The sequence below is a fragment of the Vigna angularis genome, chromosome 11, assembly GCF_016808095.1.
Source record: "Vigna angularis cultivar LongXiaoDou No.4 chromosome 11, ASM1680809v1, whole genome shotgun sequence".
Lineage (NCBI taxonomy): Eukaryota > Viridiplantae > Streptophyta > Magnoliopsida > Fabales > Fabaceae > Vigna > Vigna angularis.
The window spans coordinates 4,699,537-4,720,392 of NC_068980.1; the positions used below are offsets into that span (position 1 = coordinate 4,699,537).

General features: G+C 33.3%; 2 protein-coding genes across 7 annotated transcripts; both read right to left on the bottom strand.

Annotated features, from left to right (window-relative positions):
- Positions 1-683: 683 nt before the first annotated feature.
- On the bottom strand, positions 684-5,216 carry LOC108334298 (auxin response factor 18). 5 transcript variants are annotated; one of them, XR_008246053.1, is made up of 6 exons: positions 3,834-5,216; positions 2,385-3,265; positions 2,243-2,308; positions 2,063-2,151; positions 1,788-1,877; positions 684-883 (listed from the first exon to the last, which is right to left on the bottom strand). XR_008246053.1 is itself a non-coding variant. In XM_017570058.2 (5 exons), the coding sequence occupies exons 1-4, from the start codon at positions 4,884-4,886 to the stop codon at positions 2,067-2,069; spliced, it is 2,085 nt and encodes a 694-aa protein (XP_017425547.1). In that variant the 5' UTR covers positions 4,887-5,216; the 3' UTR covers positions 684-883; positions 2,063-2,066. The 5 variants fall into 5 exon arrangements, 4 of the variants coding, with proteins under 4 accessions (XP_017425547.1, XP_052726371.1, XP_052726372.1 ...); XM_017570058.2 differs by lacking the exon at positions 1,788-1,877; XM_052870411.1 differs by lacking the exon at positions 684-883 and having other exon boundaries at positions 1,753-1,877.
- A 6,130-nt stretch (positions 5,217-11,346) lies between these two features.
- Positions 11,347-16,101, bottom strand: LOC108334432 (GATA transcription factor 11). Of its 2 annotated transcripts, none has more exons than XM_017570272.2 (3): positions 15,842-16,101; positions 15,185-15,439; positions 11,347-12,670 (listed from the first exon to the last, which is right to left on the bottom strand). In XM_017570272.2, the coding sequence occupies exons 1-3, from the start codon at positions 15,848-15,850 to the stop codon at positions 11,984-11,986; spliced, it is 951 nt and encodes a 316-aa protein (XP_017425761.1). In that variant the 5' UTR covers positions 15,851-16,101; the 3' UTR covers positions 11,347-11,983. The 2 variants fall into 2 exon arrangements, with proteins under 2 accessions (XP_017425761.1, XP_017425762.1); XM_017570273.2 differs by having other exon boundaries at positions 15,185-15,444; positions 15,842-16,100.
- Between the last annotated feature and the right edge of the window lie 4,755 nt (positions 16,102-20,856).

Here is a 20,856-nt window from a genome sequence, read left to right on the forward strand (position 1 = left end):
ATAGAAGTCATACATGGCTTCATGTATTGTTTCTTACGGTTTCAAGTTTACTTACTGTTTGAAAAATAAATTAGGTATGGTTGATTATAATATATATTTTTACCCTTAATTTATTTAAGATAGTATTTATATTTTCTGTTTTTGGTTTGTGGGATCTAGATTGACAATCTTTCAAGTTTGGTTCGTCTAACTCTTTGAATTAATCACTCTTTATTCTTTTGGGAGGTTATATGTAGAAGGTATTCCAACGTCAAAATCAACAAAGATTTGACAATTTTAATAATAAATGTGTATTAAATGTTATCACCCAACTATAATACTTCAAACATGTATTTATAGATTTTGAAACATGTTTTGAAATGAATTTCATATTAGTATCAATAATAGTCGTGTTTTGACTTAAATCATTATTGATTTTAATTGTTGTTTAAAACTAATTGCACAATATATATGTTGTTCCACTGACTAATTTTTTTAGATATTTCTAACTTATTAGACCGTTTGATCCTAACATACATTATACTTTTTATTTTTAATTTCATGAATGTGAATTTTAGTTAATATAAAATTTAAATGATAAATTTGTTCTTGAGGTTAAACAATTTCAATCCATCGTATTCAAATGTTAACAAATGATTAACATTTACTTTGTTTTTATTATTATGTTAATAAATAATTAAAAATAGCATTAAAAGAATAAACTTATTTCAATTAATTTAAATAACTTCATTGTTTTTTTCTCATGGTCCCTCCCATTCCATACAAAGGTAAGAAAGTCAAAACTTAAACTTCAAGTCAATATAAAAAACCAAAATTCTTAAACCTTATGATAGTAGCGAATACCAGAGCTTTGATAACACGTTTAATCTGTCATTTTCACTACCTGCCATTCAAAGAGAAAGGGAAAGTTTGATTCCGAAAGAAATAGTCAGCAAAAAAAACCTTAAATAAATTAATAGCTTATAAAATTGTAAAAGTTCTGTAACATTATGGAAGTTAAATGCTTCAAAAATTTAATTAGGAATGTGTTTAAAAATTAAATATATGATTGATTTTTGGGGTTTCCTTCGGGTGAGATAGAGTATCTTAAACTAATCTCATAAATGCTTCTATGATTCGAAACATCTTTTTGTCCATTCATTTTAACTTTCTTTCAAGAGTTTGAACAAGAAAAGCACTATGCAATAAGGAATATTCTTCTCAAATTATTAATCTTTTGCCGATAAATTTCAGTGTTTGATTGATATTATTGAAAACAACAACCAAATATAAATGGGAATGAAAAAAAAAGAGATAATATGAAAGCCTCAAAGTTTGTTTGTCGGTGGGACACTACTTAACTAGATTTTCTGGAGTCTCTTCTTTAAATTTAATGTTTATATAGTAATACGTGATTAGACTGAATTAAATTATTCTCATCTCAAACTTCAACTCAGCTCCATTCTCAACCTCAAAATCATCAAAAATCAACTTTCTACAAAACTGCATTAGATTTTAATAGAATACAATCACTCATGATTATCCCTTCAACACACGAACACATTTATTAATTTGTATATTATGATTATCTCTTACACCACTAATTATCATGGTTATCCCTTCTGCTCCTAATTCAATGAAAATGGATCACCAAATTCACATATAACATTCATTACACCCCACAAAAGTTCACAACAAAAAGAAAAGTTTTACAATTCATTCAGTTTATTATTTTGATAAATCTGACTCAGAGTAATGTATTTTAAACCAAAATTAACTGAAACATACATTATGAAAATTAATTCTACCATAATCTAACACTGAATACAGCATGGCTTGAACTTAACACCACAGCAAACCGTACTGAGAAAAATAGAAGAAGCAGTGACGTGTAGACACTGCAACAGTAAAAAGAAGAGCAAACACTGTGATGGAAACAAAATCTACGTTAATTAATTAATTAATTAATATTAGAATAACAAAAGTCCATTATACAAGAAAAATAATTGTTGTCTACAGTCGGAGGAAACAAAGACGGCAACATCGATTGTTTGTGTATTTTGTTCTGAGATGGAAAAAACACCTTTTTAAGCAAATATGCTCATAGGACCTGTCTTATTCGAAGTAGCATCCAATCCATGTTCAGCATTCCGAGTTCCTGTGATCCAAACCCTGCATGTAAAAAAACAAACTTTCAAGTCACATAGAGGAACCAACAACAGTTCAAGATGCACATATTCAAAAGCTATATTATTCTATACACCTTCTACTATCTTTGCTGCTTGAATCGCTTAGAATTGTCAATCTTTTAGCGGTCTTCGTGAACTCACTGCACAAAGCCAAAACCCTGAATAAAACATGAAGACTCTTAAAAAATTAGACATGAAGAAGAAATGGAATGATACCTGAATGGTTCTTCTCCAGTTTGTTTCAGAGCACCGGTTGCATCGCGGTAGAGAACATGACTCAACATCTCAGAGCGTTCTATTCCAAACATGGTGGCCAGTCTCATGTAAAGTTCCTCGTAAGAACCGAGACAGGACAAGTCAAGGGTCCGTCCCACATCTTCTGTCTCCATGAAAACCTTGCAATGACTGGTATCAGAACCGAGTTGCCAAGAGAACTCGGCGGTGGAAGATGATTTTCCTGGGGAAACTGAAGACTGGGAGTCACTGAGAAATCCCGTCTCCTTCTTCTCCTTGTTCTCATCATCTGTTGCGGTGCCATTCTGAGACAACACATCACTAGAAGATCTAGAAATTTGTTGCTCGGTGAGTATCGGTTGACCGAAAAGCAAAAATTGGTGTCTCTTCACTTGATCAGATTTCTCCAAACTCTTGCGTGGACTTCCCATGGTCAGCAAGCACGATAGACTTTCTTTACTCTTACCATGGTTGGTGATGTTGACATTAGAAATCCCATTTTGCAAATCAAGCTGGCGAACGTTGGTTGGAAGCAACCCCAACTGCAGCTTATTATGGTTAAGGTGGAGATCTGATAAAGATATTCCAATTTGAGCATGCCTGGCTCCCTGTATGCCTGCAGGAGCATTATCAGATAGACAACACATGGGGCTGCTAGTGCTAGGCCCAAAGGGGTTGCCTGAAAACGTTGGTATCGGAAATTGAACATCAAGGGGAAACTCTGGGTGTTGTGGAAACCTCAGCTTCTTCCTTGGTGGAGAGAATGGTGCCAGATGGATCACTGGTATGTTAGATACCAACTCAACCAACCATGGACTTACGCGCTTCACATTATGGAGCAAATCTGGTTCATCCCACGTAACCTGTATCAGTATCACCACCATAAGTCACGGTTGCCTCGTAAGCTTGTCCACAAGATTAAACTCATCTCAACTTTTGTTTGAATACAATCAAGAACATCTCCCAATAAAAGAAAAAAGAAAAAAACTTGAATACCGTTCTAGAGGTATTTCTGGTGCTTTTCCATTATCCCAATCAGAAATTTACCTCAGAAGTCTATTTCTAACCTTTAACGCAGAGCTTTGTTACCCGAATAAACTGAACTTCTGATTGAAAAACAGTTATCGAACTGCGTATAAGTTTAATCCCCAAAACATGGCGTTTCAAAATAGAAGTATATGCATAGAAATTGAAAAGGTAACCAACCATAAAAGTCGTGAATTGACAGATGCAGGTGAATCATTTTATTACAACAACCCCCACCCAATTCCAAAAGGAAAGAAAAAAGGTTCAAGGATTGGAAAACCCTGCTACAGATAAATTTAATGCACGAATCTTGTTTTGCACACGTTAACAGAATCAAGAATCAAGGAACAAAAGGTAGAGAGTTAAGGCCCGTATGTCTGAATATGAAGAAAAGAAAAGGGGTACCTGAAGAAGCCGCCAAGGCGAATTGGGCCAGCGGATAGGATCAAGAACCTGAACAGAAGCTATGGTGCCCATGAACCAGCTTATCCTGGAAGAGTCTTCAGTCTCAAAGGGCATCTTAAACCTCAACCCAGAGCACCACTGAATCCTCATAGCACCCCTCACAGCAGAAGTCCTAATACAAAACTCAGGAGTGTTGGCTCGAGGATAATAAACAACCTCAAAGGTTTGGTTGTTAGCCGCCAAAGTAATAGCCTCCCTCACAGACTCACCACTCACTTTCGGCCTCCCACACCCATTCCTCACCACCTTGCTCTCCTCCCTCAAAAAAGCTGAAAAGGCCCCGTAAGGGCCAATCCCACCACCACCAGAACTCCACCCACACGGCGCCTCGGGACCACCAACACCCCCTCTCTTCGCCCTACGAATCCCAACGCAGAGATCCCCATTCTCTGCCCGCAGAAACACTATAGAATCCCCAGCAACCAGTTTCTTCTGGTTCACGAAACTGCTCCAGCCGGTGGTAAGTAAGTGCCGACGCGGCGTCCCTCGGTAAATGTGCCGGAACTTCCACACCTCGCCGTGCACGTCCTTCGCGATCACCGTCTGCACCGGCGGCTCCGCCGAGTAATCCAGCCGCGGGAAAATGGTCTCCGCGCAGTATCTCGGCACGGAGAATCCCCCACCATTGTTCGCGTCCGATTGAGTTAACGTCTTCGCGAACGACGCTGGCTTTTCAGAACCCTCCGGGCCGTTACCGTCAACCTTATCGCTGTCCTCGTGGTCAAGCTCGGTGTTTCTGAGAGGAACCAACCTTAACTTGGCGAAGACCTCGTCGGTTTCGGGGTCGGCGAGGAATTTAACAGCCGCCACGCGACAGAGAACAAGAGGCGGGATCGGAATCCTGGAGGCTCCAAAATCAAGGTTGGACTGCGCGTGTTCCGCATGCCCCTGAGGAAAGTAGAATACCTTGGAGTTCACCGGCGGCATCTGAACCATGCCCCCGGCGCATGCGTGCCACAGCTGCGGATCCAAGCTCTTCTCGGTTTCTTTCATTGGGCCGCACACACTAAAACTGATTGAATTAAACACTCTCTGTATAGGTGCTGCTGATGTTTTATGTTTCTTTCTCTCTCTTTTTCTGTCAGTGAATGCAAAATCAAAAGGCCTAACTTTTTCCCTCACATACAAGACTTTTTCTTTTTCTTTTCCTCACTGAATTTTTTTCTTCTGCTTATTATTATCTGGGTTGGCTCAGATCTCAGAGAAACAAGCAAAATAAAAGACAATTTTTTTCCCTTACCCACACACACTCTCTCTCTCTCTGAGGAGCCTATAAACTAAACAATTGCACAGAAGCAAGAAAGCCTATGCCTATTGCTGAGCCAGCCAAAGCATATTTATTTCATTATTATAATGGTAAATAAAAAAGTATTTTTTAATTTGAAGAAGAGGAATGGAATTGTTTAATAGTAAGGCTATAAATTATGGTGACATGACATGATGCAATAAAGATAGTTAGAGAGGTAATTAGCAGCAGCATCGCATTAATACTGTTAGTATTATTGTTTCTATTATGTGAGGGTATGGTGTCAGAATGAGGAGTTAAAGAGTTAAAAGAAAAGGATATGTGGTGAAGTTAAAATTACCTGGAAAGGTGACAGTGGTAATCACTGATTCACTATATTATTATTATGGCACTGTTAACTGCCAACTCAACTCAACATCCCTACTACTTCTGACTCTGTCTCTCTCTGCAATAAGTCGTAACCTGACAAGATAACGCATTTTTACATTTACTTTCTCTCTATACTAATGATAATAATACAGAAAATAAATGTTATGTTAACCTCTCTCTCTTCTTTACTCTTTCTGCCTCTTCCTCTAACTAGATAACATCACCACCTTACAAAGTAACAAAAACAGAAAAAGTGAACTCAAAGACTCAGCCAGTGCTGTTCACGCGTACATGCCACGCGTTACTAGGCTAGTGAGGATCGTTGCCACGGAAGTGAGACCCGCGATTTTTTTTGTCGGATCAGGTTAATGGAACACAAATACTTTTTATCTCTAAACAGCTTTCTTAACAATTAGTATTTATTGTTTTCTTTTATTTATTTTATCACGTAATACTACATTTCTTCCTTTCTTTGTTAGATGTCAAATAAGTAAAGTGTCTATTAATTATATTTGGTTGATCTCTGTGTCTAATCTACACTTTGCACTGCACACATAAAATGAAAAAAAGGTAAAATTTTAATGAAGGAAGAAACTAGAAAGTGAGATATGTGGGCCTCTTGCTCATGCGCATGAACTGCTGCATATTTCACCTGTCTGTTGTAATTGTAACAGTCACGAAGTGCAGTATTTTTTTTTCTACTAAAAGCATGCACCGCACAAGCTTTTTAAGAGTTGGACCCTTTTCTGTGAACTTTTCCATGCTTTTATTAATCACCTCTGAATTTATGAAATTAACAAATAAGAAACAGTGAACAAACAAAAATACTGGTGAAGTGGTTCTGTGAGATGTTTAATGAAAAGGTGAATAAGGAGAGAATATAAGTTGCATTGAAAAGGACATCGATCACAGAAAGGAAGATGGAGATGGTCACATGGTGAAGGGTAGGTTGTGTCCACTGATGAGTGATTGTGCTAATAAAACGCCACTTTCATATGCCAAGATATATATGGCTCTCGAAAACCTCGTTTGATTATGAGTTATGACAAAGAAGGAGGACACGGAAAGTTGTTCTTGTTCTTTTCTTGCCGACTGCAAGACACCCCATTTCTTTATGCCCTTTTGACTTTATGCAGAAATTAATTAACAGACAAATCTTAATGATAATAAAAGTACCTATAACTTACATGCAAATGCAATAACCCTACAAATTAAATTCTTCCTTACGTGTATATACCTCACAGAAAACTCATACTCCATTTTCCCTTTTCCCATCTCAACTGCAAGAAAATGCACGTACATGCACATCAACATTAACATTAATATTGGATGGTGATGAGATATCAAATCAATGAAAGTTGAACTGAAGGGAAAAAATGTAAGGAAAAAGAAAAAAGCTGAAAGAGAGAAAAATGAGTTATAACTAGGCAGATGGCGACAAAAACAATAGGTACAACAACAAGAGAAAGCACCAGCATGTACGATACATAGCATAATTCAGGAAGTATTGTAAGAGCATATGCATATAGTGATAGTCAAAATAGGGTAGATTATCCTGTAAGAGTTAAAAGGAATAACTTTCCATGCTGCTGAGGAAAAAGCTTAGGAATTAATCAGACCAACTTGGCTTACTCCAAACAAGTCCTTTAGGTGAACCGACAACGTCGCCAATACCAGACTCGATGTAACATCAATAATCCATTAATCTATTCTGCTCAATCAGGGTTAGTTGTTATAAATAAGAGTGCTAAATGTCATTTAAACAAGTTTAATACACAGCTTTTGTAGTTATGTAATGAGAAAGAACAATAACAACAAGATGGGGGATAATTATGAGGAAAAAAGGTAAATAAAAAAAGGATGATAAATCAGCCAAAAAAAAAAGATGTGGTTTGGAAAAGAATAGGATTGGTTGGTTAAGAATCAACATTGATACCGACACACAACGTCGAGACAATTAAGACAAGAAGATGAAACGATAGACGCATGGAAGAAACCATCCATGTATAGAGAAATGTTGGGATAATAATTTTAAGAATTGAATTTTGTAGTTAGCCCTCAGGCCCCTCAATCAATATCTCATTCTTATCTTCTGCTCAAAGGCCATAACTTGAACATTTGTCCCTTTTTTGCCGTCCCACACTCACTCCATTAGTCTACAACATCTATTATAGTATGTACCCAAGAATCCCATTTATTAATAATATTCACCCATTCTGAGTGTTCTTTTTTTCTCTTGTTCTAGAAAAATTGTCCAAGAGGGTGTTAGGTTAGGTTATGGGTAATTGAGGTGCTCCACCAAAACTGAAATATTCACATGCGTAGTCTCAACTGAACGGGTAAAAGAATGCAATGTTGTTAACTGAAACAGTGAATGGTGAATAGTTGAAGAGAAGGAGACCCAGTAGGTGGGGCAGAAGCACATATAGGGTCCCAAGAAATTGACAAATGAGCATAAATTTGGGCACAGTGTTGTTTGTGAGTGTGGAAATGAATATGACAGGATGAGAAAAAAAATTAAAGAAAGTAAAGCAAGGCAGAGCCAAAAAAGGGTGTCGCTGTCTTCTACTCTGATGTGTTCTCAGTCTGACAACGATAATTGAAGATAAAAGGCTTTGAGTGCATCCATTTATCTATCTTTTCCTATGCTAATGCCAATGCCAATACTCATCTCCACGTTTATCTCCATTGTCAACTCCACACTATTTACGATGGACCACCTCTTCATCACCAACTCTTTCTTTCTTCTTTTCTCTTTCCTTTTCACTCTCACATATACACCATTCAACAAAGGTACTTAGGTGTTACACTATCATTACTTATGTACTTAGTTTATTTTGTTTTTCCTTCTGTACTCTTTTCTCTACCAAAAAAACCAGCTTAAAAGGGGGAAAAGAAAAATTACTTGTAGAAATAATGATTAGTAAAAAAGTGAAAGTCACTAATTAGTATATATATATATATATGAGTATATATTTATTATATTGAAAATGAAAGAAAAAAATGTTTGGGATGGAGCATAGTAAGTAACAGTGAAGAGACAAGAAGAAACAGGATTAGGAAATAGATGGACACGTGTGAGAATCATAGATGGGTTATAGCTGTTCCTCGTTGGCAGCGACATTGATGAAGGGACGTAGGGAGAGGGACCCAGGAGCATGGTGATGAATGATGATGTGGATGCAGTCTCTCTCAGGAATCTCTGTCGTTGTGTTCTCTGTGTCACGGGAGAAGGGAGAGAGAAAAAAAGAAGGAAACACTTCAACCAAATGCATCATCTCATTCCACAACAAGATAATAATACAACCCTCTCACTTTCTCAAGTCAAGACAACCAAACTTTAAACATAATGGGGTCTCAGTTAAACCCTTTATTTTTTTCAAAGCTGTACAAAAATTTACATCACTATAATAAATTTGTTAACTTTATAGCAATTATTTAAAAATTATATAACAGAAATTAAAAAAATTATATTTTTATTAAAAGGGTGGTCACTAAAGTGTAAATCTGAAAGTCTAGAGATTTTATATAAACTGGGTGGATGGATGGTGGATTTGATGAGTTGCAGATGAAGGAAAGAAGTTACAGAGAGAGGTGTTGTTGAAATTGAAAGTATGATAAGAAGGAATGAAAGAAGAAGGAATCAAACGGTGATGGTTGGTCTTAATATCTCATGATTCATCAAGTGGAGGATGAAGGAAGAAGAAGGTAGATTGCATGCATGATTGATTGCATCACCTTTCTTTGCCCAAAAATGCCACTACTCTCTATTCTTATTTCTGCACCAAACTGAGCCTTAGAGTTAAATTTAATCAATGTCTGTGCTACTCTTACTGACACTGCCCTTTGCCCCCACCACTTGGCACGTGTCTTTTGTCGCGTGTGCGAGAGAGACACACACTTACCCTGTCTTACACACATGCACACACTTTCCTTTCGTTCTCAAGAGAGTTAGAATGTCGGATCAGGAACCATCCCACTTAGGTTTAGCCATGGCACATAACCTTATTTTAATTTCACCAACCTATCTCTCAAACCATGCTTCATTTTTTATGTCAGTCATGCATACCAAAACAGCAGCTACCACATCCCATTCAACCATTTTTTTAAGTTTTGTAACTTCTGTTAATACGTCTTTGATATTGGTAAAGAGAAGAAACACAGAATGAATAAATGATGTATAGCAAGTAGTAGTCTCGGCCAACACTTTAATTTTATTAATTGTTCTCAACCAAACAAGAAAACGACATCATCAATACAAAAATTAATGTTATGAGCCCCTATGGAATGGAGCAACTGCATCATGTACATTGCAACAACGTAGACACTATTCATTGGTTTGAATTGAATAGAATTAGCAGCAGAAAAAAGTGAGACACCAAATAACCACAATTTAATGTTGGCATCGCTTGGTTCTTGATTATTCCCTTATGAGGAGAAAGATGACACGCACATTGAAAAGTAATTGGTGGAATGGTGGTGTCTAAGAAGAAAGTGTTATGGTACAAAGTATGGAGTGGATTAATGCATTTCATGTGGTTTGATTTCAGTTGGAGAAAGTGTAGTTAAATCTAGGTTGTTAGGACACAACATATTATTAAGTGTATTAAAGTGTAGAGTTAGCTTTGTACTTGGTTGGTAATTAGGTATTAGGGAGTGGGGATGAAATGGGATAATTGACAAAAACACGTACACACGAACTCACTCAGTCCTTAATTAAGACTAGGTAGGACCATTATTATTCATGTCCATTAACTATTTCAAATGGAGCATGTACCAACACGGCAGCACCAGCATATTAACTTTTGCCCTACTATTCTATTTCTTACTCTTGAATCATTATTACCAGACCATACTTTCACTTTCTCCAATTTTAATTACTCTTCCTTCCTTTTATTTCAAGTGAAACAATTAAGAATGTGTTTTCAAATATCAAGGAGAGAAATTTACTGTTTCAATTAATAATGATAGACAACACTTTGTGATAATAACAAGCTAGATTCAATTTTTATATCTAGTTCAGTGAAAAGGAACAGCATAACAACTCCTTAATATAAACAACATACGAAAGGAGGATGTTACAACAATTTGTGAAAAACAGAAAATGTCATTCTCAAACTAATTTCTTTTTGGCTTGATGTAGTCTTTTCACAGTAATCGGGTGATAGATTAATCCTTCATTAAGTTATTTAAAGCTATTTAAATGGAGCTCATTCGTAAAGAGGTCTGCAGCTATTTAAACCCCACCACCACAACCAAACAAAAAATAATACTAAGATGTTATTTTTGAGTGTGGCTGCAGAGATCCTTTTTTGGTCTTTTGGGTTTTAGGGGTCCTAGACTCGTCGTTTGGATGTAACGTTGATGAATAAAAAAACATGTTTTAATATATGGGCTTTCTCTGAAATAGTAAAAGCCCGTGTGATCCATAAGACAAGTGTATTATTGGGCCTCTAAAATAATTAAGGCCTATCTTTTACAATACATTATTGTATAAAAAATAGTTTGACTATTTTGTAAGGAAGTAAAACAGTAACATCACGAATGTTAGACCAATAAAGTTGAAGATTTGGAGAAAATAGGTATGATTATGATTTTTTTTAGATGAAATGATATCATTTAGCGTTATCAAATTAAAAATTCATCCGAATATAGGTCTGAACTTAGTTACTTCATTCAATGTAAGGTTATACATGAAAGGTCAACCAAGGAAAAAGGGTTCAATAAAAAAATAGAGGAAACTTAAATGGATTCTACATAAAAGTTTAGATCATAATCAAATGTAAATTTCAAAATGCACAGTAAAATCTTAATTAGGAAAAAAAAAGTATAAAACAATTAAGAACGATAATGACCCTTTAAAAAATTAGGCCAGCCCACACCGACCATTGGACTTTAGAATGGGCCAGCCCTTTGAACATTGCTGCTAGAAACAAATTCCACTAGCCTGTTATGAAGGGCAAGTGACCAAGCCATTTTGAAACTGACTGGAAAAGCATTAATCTAGTTTGGAAGTCTTCTGACATTAAAAAGCGACACATGTGCTTTCTTTAAAATGTTGTGCCATGTTATGAGGCATGTGGTATTATTGTCCTTGTCTCAGTTTAATCCTTGACTTTATGTTGTGGTAGCACATGCATCAGCAATGGCAAAGATTCTTGCACCTACTTTGTAACTCTTTACCCCACAGCCATGCATGGCATCCAGTTAGAAAATTGCTGGCTGCTTCATCAACCACCACAATGAAAACTACATTATACCATTCTCAACTTCTCAAGCTTTCAACACCATGTTCTCCGAATTCCTCGCAAAGCACTAACCTGCTACTACCTTTTATTTTCACCAATCAATTTACATTAATTAAACAAATGAAGCTAAGCAATATAACATTAGACTATAATGAAAACAACAAACAAGGAGGATCCTGTTCAGGACTACCGTTTCTTCCTCAGTATAATCAATCCAACATAAAAAATTATCCTACAGAATTTCCATGGAGATTTGATGAAGCAAACACAGAACCCCTAACATCCTCCTGGACTAAGCTTCTCATCTCCACGACCTTCTTGTGACAGTTTGAGTGCAATGATGCAACAAAAGTTGGGCTAGCTGCCGGCCGGTATTCGGGAAAGAGGCGGCCGGACCTGTACCGAACACCACAAGCATTGCACAGTGTTTTGGGACCCATAGGTCCCTCTCTCCATTGTGGGGTCTTTGTCACCTCACAATGCGTGCATTTCCTTGGTGGATCTGACACCAGATGTGAGGATCTCATTAACTCAACATCTTCTGATGGCAGGGACAAATCCTTTTTCTTGTGGCTTTTTACTTTGTTTGACATATTCCCAGCAACATTTGTTCCAAAATCTGATTCAGAGGCAGATGTCCTTTGCTGTTTTTGCAAAGCCTGGACGACAGGAATGGAAAATAGAGGACTGAAACTTAATCGACGATGCCGTTTACTTCGAGCACGCTTTACTGGAATGACAGGTCGATCAAAGCTCGAATTCTCAACAGAGGAAGAACTGCTGCTTTCAAAAACTGAAACTGGGCTGTAGGTTCGGAATCGGTGCAAATCTTTTCCATTGAAAGTGACATTCTTGAGGGGAATGGTTGGTCCAGGAGCCTTTGCCAGCTGTTTGATTGGGGAAATCCCATTACACTGCAATGCCAAACAATCATCAAACCAACAAAAATAAAAAAGAACAAGAATCGGATGCAACATCAGTGGATTTGATTATTTTAATAAACAAGTGAGAGGATTCCATTTGATTTCATCCAACAAATCTACTCACATGAAAGGACTGCTACTGTTCTAAAATTGATACTCATAGTAATCAATTACCATATGCTTACATCATCATTCCAGGGTCCAACATGAAAAGACACACGTCACTCAAATTGCTAGCCTTTTTTACAATTTCAATTTGCAATACCATGTGGTAGTCTTGCCTCTTAAGAAAGTGTGATTACAGACATTGTAAATCATTTTCTATTCCATAGCCATAAAACAGTATACACATACATACACATGCACAAACGAGAACTCAATAATCATCCCCGGCCATCCAATACAACCATGTCAAAGGAGTTTCTTTACTTCAGCCATGGAGACGGAAATAGCTTTGGGCAAGGGATCTGATATTTAGAACTGTATCTTACCATTTACCAAATACAAGAACACAAGACATGCATTCTTTTAATCATCTACTTCTTATGAGAGCAAATTTTACATCTTTCTACAAACATGTCACACTCATTCACCATTCAAAATAACTAAACACTCACAAGTTCCAAACTTTGTTACCAGAAGTCGATCACTTTATGAGGGCAACACCCAAGATAATATATGGTATGAGTTCTAAGGTATTGTTGAGATTTAAGATTTATTCACCTGTAAATTTAAAAATATCAACTTAGCGTGCAAATTAATTATAAAGAAGTTCGTGTTATTACACCTCTTCCAAACATTTTAACACAAATTTAACTTAAGTAATTCTTACAATGTCTAAAATCTTAAATTATCTTATAGGATTAGTTTTCCTATTTCCTCCTTAGTTATCATGATTTGTTTCGATAATAAGTTAGTAGGATTCTGATCATAGACACAAGGATTAGTGCTTTAGGTTTCATGAATACATCTTTGTCAATATTAATTTAGCGTTTGAAACTCTTTTATCTCTCTTCCTCACTCTATGCCTAAAACCCCATATTCAACAATAGTAAAAGTTTTGAATTTTAGAACTGGACAGTTATGATTGATGGACTGTATAAAAAATTAATCAGATGACTCATTTTCTGGCCAATCTTCTTCACTTTTTCTCACTTCCCTCCTCTTTTGTCTTTCTCTAAGCCGTTTAATGCCATTCAAAAATGTATACCAAGAGAGGGAGTTTCTGTAACATGAATGGGAGAGGAAGGAGATAAACATCATGCTTCCAACCTTAATCCTCACATAGTCACACAACCATGAAGTTCTAACTTCAGGTCCATAAACGCTGAGCACTACAAACAGAATAGTAGTAACATCTTGAGGTCATTTTGAGTCGGTAGTAGATAAAATGTAGAAATTTTTCCTGCAAATTTGTTAACAGCTACACGTTTTATTATTGTATCCTGTTACTGCAAAGACTGGGAAAATTAGATTGGCAACATAGTTTCAAGAGAATTCAGACTACTGCTTCTTCTACTACTCTTTACTTGGGGAAACAGATCATTAGTAAACAATAAAGCATGTGGCATGCAATTAAAGTCGCTCAATAATCCTGCCCATTAAGTAAATGCACCTAGTCCCCTGAATCTTCAACCTTAATACACTAATTGTCCAATTCTCCTAAGTAATGTACACTGATAGTGAAAGGCTCTTCGTTACATGAAGGTATGGGGGAGGGCCCATTGCACATGCAAAGAGGCTCTTTGGGGACATGAGTCCCTGACCAACCTGTCGTCAAGGCATAACTTTACAATTGTGCCAGGGTTTGCCCTCTTTGCTTAATTCTCCAAGATTATAACAAATTCATCACAAATATATTCTCTTACCCAATGAGTATTTTAATTACCAATAATTTTGTTTTGCAAATCCGATAAATTCCTAGACAACATTTTAGGAATAACAACAGTAAAAACTCAGTTCTCAAAGTAACAGAATTAACATCACCAAACAAACAGAATTATCAAAGGTTTGTGATGAAAGTTCAGCAAGAACAATTTCATTCAGAAAGTATAGACAACACGAAACAAACTAGTCATTCCAGCAACCAAACTAAACGACCTAGATCAACAAAATTTCTCCTTTAGCTGCAATTATGTAATTTTGGTTTCACATAACAAAAACATCCACACAGTTAATTCATCAAATATAAGTGCCGTTTCACATAATAAAAACATACAAATAGTTAATTCTTCAAATATAAGTGCAGTGCAATGACGGTTCTGCATGACTTAGGATGTACATAACTAAGAGGGTATGGACAATCATGATCTCAAAAAACAGTCTGCAACCACAATTGAAGCCACATCACAAAGGTCATGCATTTTCCCATATTTTTAGCAACAAAACTAAAACCAGGACCAGGATTTAAAACCATGGGGGCAACATACAAGAGAAGAAGTTTAGTAGGTTAAAGATATCACAATCAACATTCCTACACACCATAACTGCAGACAGAATACTCACAGAAACAGAGAACTCCGTCCCAAATTGAGGATTTTCAGTTTGTGTTTTGGCACACAGCCCATTTGATGATGCTGAAAAAACCTCAGAATGTTGGTGTTCAAGGCATTTAAATTGAGAATCCCAGTCATCTTCTACATCTTCCAGTGGGAAATCAAAAAAGCCCACGACATCATCAAAAATATCATCTGACAGACCGTTGAAGTTATTGTCGAAAAACCAAGAGTCCTTCATGTTAGCAATATCTGTTCCGAAACACTACACTACACAAGAAACAGCAACACACACATTGTCATTCCTTGCTTGCACACAACAAAAAAGACATTTGAAAAAAAAAAATAAACAACCCAAACCACCTATCATTAGTTAAACATCACCAAAAAAAACTAGAATTTATGCATGCTCTCTGTTGTAATTTGGATAACAAGGTAATTAACTGAGAGGATGTGCCTCGTAAAATATCCACAAAGAAAAAAAAAGCCCAGCTAAAAACAGTAAAACGCCAGTCTTTCACAATCTCTTCAAATTTGGAAAGAAAAACAAAATCGAAAACAAAAAGGAAAAATGCGTGCAATATCTGACGTTAAAAGGGAAAAATAAAAGAGATAAACCAAGGGAGAAAAAAGAAAAAGAAAAAAAAAAGGGAAGAGCTTGAAAGACCTCAGACATGGGTTGGGTGGAGTGAGGAAATGGAGCACATTGTAGTAATTTGGGAACCGAAAGAGAGAGAGTGAGAGAGAAAAAAAAAGAAGAAATTTGAGGATTAATTAGAGACAACACATAAGAAGATCTTGAGGAATGAGAATCTCTGTGTCTGAATTTGGTAAATTAGGTTTTATTTTCCTGCGCCACTGGCGCTACTACCATGCGGAAACCCTCATCCTCCTCTCGTGACTTCAATCAATATTTCCCTTTCCATAATAGTATTCCATCTATTTCATACCAAATTTTAATTTCTTATATTTATTTAATTCTCCTTTATCAAAACCTTTTCTCATTGTTCGCACGAGTAATTATTATGGTTTTATACACTTCCAAAAGTTAGAGTTATGAAAACAATATCTAACGTTTATCATTCACTCATAATTTATAAGATTTATGCTTTTTGTTTTGCATTCTTAACGTGTTATGCGCTAAACCTTTAGGAACATTGCTCGAGAGAAACCGAACCAAAATTCTTTAAATATAGTTCAAGGAAAAGAAAAATTTAAGAATAATCCGTTTTAATTATGGAAAATATTTTCTAAAAGAGAAATTAAATAATCTTAATAAAATATTTTTTAATTATGGTACTGTGAAGGTAGAAAATTTTGACCTATATGCATTGGGTTAATGAATGAATGGTATAGTTCATAAAATTGTAAGTGAAGAAACCGAAGTAGGAAAAACATAAAGAAGGGTTGGTCAAATGTAGTGGTAAGAGTGATGGAGGAGCATGAGATATGGATCTAAAACCATTTGTTTAAGCAAAAATAGGTGGATCTCAAACAAATTATTATTATTTTTTTAAATCATTGTATCGTTCCAGATTTAATATATTCATTTATTTGCAAGCGAAAATACAAAAATTCATGCAGATCACCGACAAAGAACGAGGGAATATTATACAACTATTTTTATCTTATTTTCAAAAAATTAGCATAGCACGTTTATATCACTTCAGAGTAAACCTTGTTTGTAGAACTTTGAAACTTTCTCTTTTACGTTTTGTAAGAAATTATTTTATAAGAATTTAATTAAACCGTAATATTATCTAGCTATTACATTATTATATCATAATAATTACTTAAAAGGGTGTATTAAAATTATTCTTAATTAATTAATAACATATTATGTTGATAATATATGAAGATTAAGCTCTCCTTCTGACTTAAATTTTTATTTCTTTTGTATCACATGAATAAGTTGATGGATTTGAAACTATAGTATAATTTTTATTATTATTTTTATTCAAATAATAATGCATAATTTTTTAGTGTTAAATTTTTTATTAAACATATGTAATAAATTTCAAAATATAGGTATTTAAATATATTTTTTAAATAAAAATCACAATGAGGACCAACTTGTCCCACTTTTGAAAGGAGACTGATTTACGTAATATTTATAAATTAATAAGTTTGGTCTCTGCAGCATAACTGCAAGTTTGTAGATCTATAGTCTAGCTCACATAAACAGAAAAAATTAAAAAATTATTTATAATTTGTTAATCCCAACATTGAGTATACTATACAAACAATGACTTATAAAAAATAAAAAACCTAAAAGAGAAATTATTTATTATTTATTACAAAGTAAATAAATAAGTATATCATAAAAAATATATATCAAAGTGGATGGTGTAATAAAATCTATATTTATATTTATTAATATTTTCATATTCAATGTACAAGTAATATTATATAAGAATAGAATATTACAAAAATTAATTTGGGTAGTAGAACTAGAAAGTCAACCCAGACTTTGTATATATCTTCCACTTAAAAGTAAACACATACAACATCACTTACTCAAAATCTATAATAATTAATAATGAGGATTAACTTTTTAAATATTTTTATATATTTTTAATATTTTCTATTTTTGTTTTATTATATTTATTAATCAAATTTTTAGTCTTTATTATATAAAAGTTTTCTGTAAAGATAAAAAATGTTTTTATTATATAATTTTTATATTGATTTCATATATGTAAATTAAAATATGTTATAACTATTTTTAATATGAATTTCATCATATGTTTTTTATTTCATAAAAAATTAAAATATAATAAAAATTAATTAAAAAAGGTTATTTTTACCTATATAATCTTTTATATTTTTAACATAAATTTTGGTAATTTTTTTTTAATAAAATTTGTTATAAGAATTAATTTGTAATTATATTTAATTTTTTAATATAAAAAAGTTAACACTCATGATTTCACATATTTAATTAAATTTTAATTATTTTATAAATTTTGATATTTTTAATTGAGCTTTTATTTAAATTTTTTCTTTGATTGCTTAAAATGATTTTATCTCTTATGAGAGGACTTAACCATTTTTTTTTCATTTATAACTCATTAATCAACTTACATCTTGTCATTTTAATCTCTTTTAACTCAGAATATGAACTCAGTTTTAAAGAAGAAAGAATTGAGTTGACTAACAAATTAAAAAAGATTAAAAAGGAATGAAATAGAGTTATTGAGTAAATTGACTACAAAAATATAGTAGTAATAGTCATATCATCTTCTTTATGACTAAAACTCAAATGCATTTAGTTAGAAGAAGTAAAGAGTACTCTAAATATTTAACATAATTTTCTTTAGTCCAAACTTAATAAAAAATACTCAAATTTATAAAATAATTAAAACTTAATTAAGGCTAAAAATAGTAATATTAAAAATAATATACACTTATCATTAATTTAAATTTAAATTTTAAAAAAATTATTGAAATAAAGTATAAATACAATAAATCCTTATACCAGTTTAACTTAAAATGCTATTTTTTTTATTAATGATTATAAAAAAATATTTTCAAATATTTTACCCTTTCCTCTATTTACATAACCTAAATTCAAAAGAGAAAAATGAGAGACGTAATTATGTTATTTGATATTCATTATTTATTTATGTACATTTATATTTTGGTTGTTGAAAATACAAACTTTTATTACCATTTTATTTATTTTGATTCTCTTTGGAAAAGGAAATCGATATGGACCTTCTGATAAAATAATTGATGGTACTAATTTTCAATGTGGGACCATGTGTGTTGGGGCATCATGTTTTGAAAGATCGAAACAGATATGCAATTCTGTTGACCTCTTTTGCAAATATATTAACTTCAGCCAGGAAAAAAAAATCTTAATTGAGTTTGGCATGCTTTATTTTTTACTTTTTCCCCTTAAAATTAAAATGAGTCAAACATCCATACATCAAATCTGTTAAAATAATAAGTAACTTGTTTTGTAAGGGTTTCTCAAAGATAATACTTAATAGGATTTTACCTAACTTCAAATCTAGTTCCTATTTACTTCAAAGCTAATATGTTGGTTAATTATGAAACCAAAGCCCCATATCAAGTAGCATGAAGAAGGAAATAGGGTTTGTAATTTTGTTTAAAAACATTGTACTATAAAGTTTCTAGTTCTTGTAATTTTCAACATGATAATTTCTTCTTTGTGTTCTAAAACCAACATTTGACATCCTATCAACGGATTAGGTTTAATAAGTAGTAATCAACAAATTATTTCATACAATTTTTTTTAAAAAAAATTATAAATCGTCTCATAACACACAACTATCACAAGTTTTTATACATCCAAAAGATTTATCGAATTATAGTGACAACTTTCAGATATTATTTATTTTGATCTATTTTATTCTTCGTATTACTAATACTCAATTGGGAACTAAGAAAAAAATTACCTTCTGCATCATTCATATATTTAACCTCATATAATGAACATATTAAAATTACAACAAGAAGCCTAACTAGTGAAATAAAATGTTAAAAATATAAAATATAAAATTAGGTCAAACATGTGTATATATATATATATATATATATATATATATATATATATATATATATATATATATATATATATATATATATATATATATATATATATATATATATATATATATATATATATATATATATATATATATATATATATATATATATAATCATTTTAAAAAACACATCTCATTTAAGCAATATTCTTTTTAAGTAAAACCCTTGATAAGTGTGTGTACGTTTAAGTAAGATTATATTCATTTAAAGAAGTTTTAGAATTTTGAGGTAATTTTTTACATATCAGTTAAACAATATATGCCTCACTTAAATTATATATGCATTAGGACCTCTGAAACATATTGATCGAATTACACAAAATATTTCATTCTCTATAAATTAACTACAATTCAGTATATATAATACTAGAATCTTATGGCTTAAACCTATATGTTCAAATCTAACTAATTAATACATGGAATTAAATAGAAGACGAAGCAAAACCAAAATGTTCTATCATAATCAATTTTAAAGTAAAATTATTCAGTTAGCCTATGTTAAGATTTATGTATAGTTACATGCCTACAAATACAAAAGTAAAATATAACATACTCGTGCTCATAATTCAAAAATACCAAGAAGATTAAACTCACTTGAAAAATTATAGATTTCAGTGTAAATCCAAATATATATAATAATAATATAACTCTTATGGTTGATCAAGAACAACTAGTAATTATTCCTATTTCAAATCTACTAAGTGACATAAGTTAATAACTATTTCATTCAAAGTATTGTCCACTTTGTAGCTTATGCCTTGTCACGATTTTGTTTTTAAAAAACATTTCATAGAATAAAAGGAGGTTGGTCGAGTAATCACCCTTCACTTAATGTATTGTCCGTTTTGGAGTTTGTGCTCCATCACAGTTTTATCCTTAAAAGGCACCTCAAAGAATGGAAGGAGGGAGGAGTATTTAAACTACCTTAGGCTCCAACTCATAAGTGATGTTGGACTATTGGGTATGTAGGAACATAAGCCCCCAATCGAGGCCTAAGAGGAATGATGGTTCATCCTAATGGAGGGTTTAAAGAAATTGATGGTTCATCTCAAAACCTTGATATTGACCTCCTTAGTGGGTGTCAATAATACAATCCAAAGTCCGACAA

Bases quoted from the DNA above. Each gene is read 5' to 3' on its own strand.
- LOC108334298 (XM_017570058.2), bottom strand. From the start codon at position 4,886: ATGAAAGAAACCGAGAAGAGCTTGGATCCGCAGCTGTGGCACGCATGC. The intron at 2,309-2,384 runs GTATCATTCCAT...GGCTTTGTGCAG, and splicing joins ACTGGAGAAGAACCATTCAG to TGAGTTCACGAAGACCGCTA. The intron at 2,152-2,242 runs GTGTATAGAATA...TTTTACATGCAG, and splicing joins AGCAGCAAAGATAGTAGAAG to GGTTTGGATCACAGGAACTC.
- LOC108334432 (XM_017570272.2), bottom strand. The intron at 12,671-15,184 runs GTGAGTATTCTG...TTGGCATTGCAG, and splicing joins GGACGGAGTTCTCTGTTTCT to TGTAATGGGATTTCCCCAAT.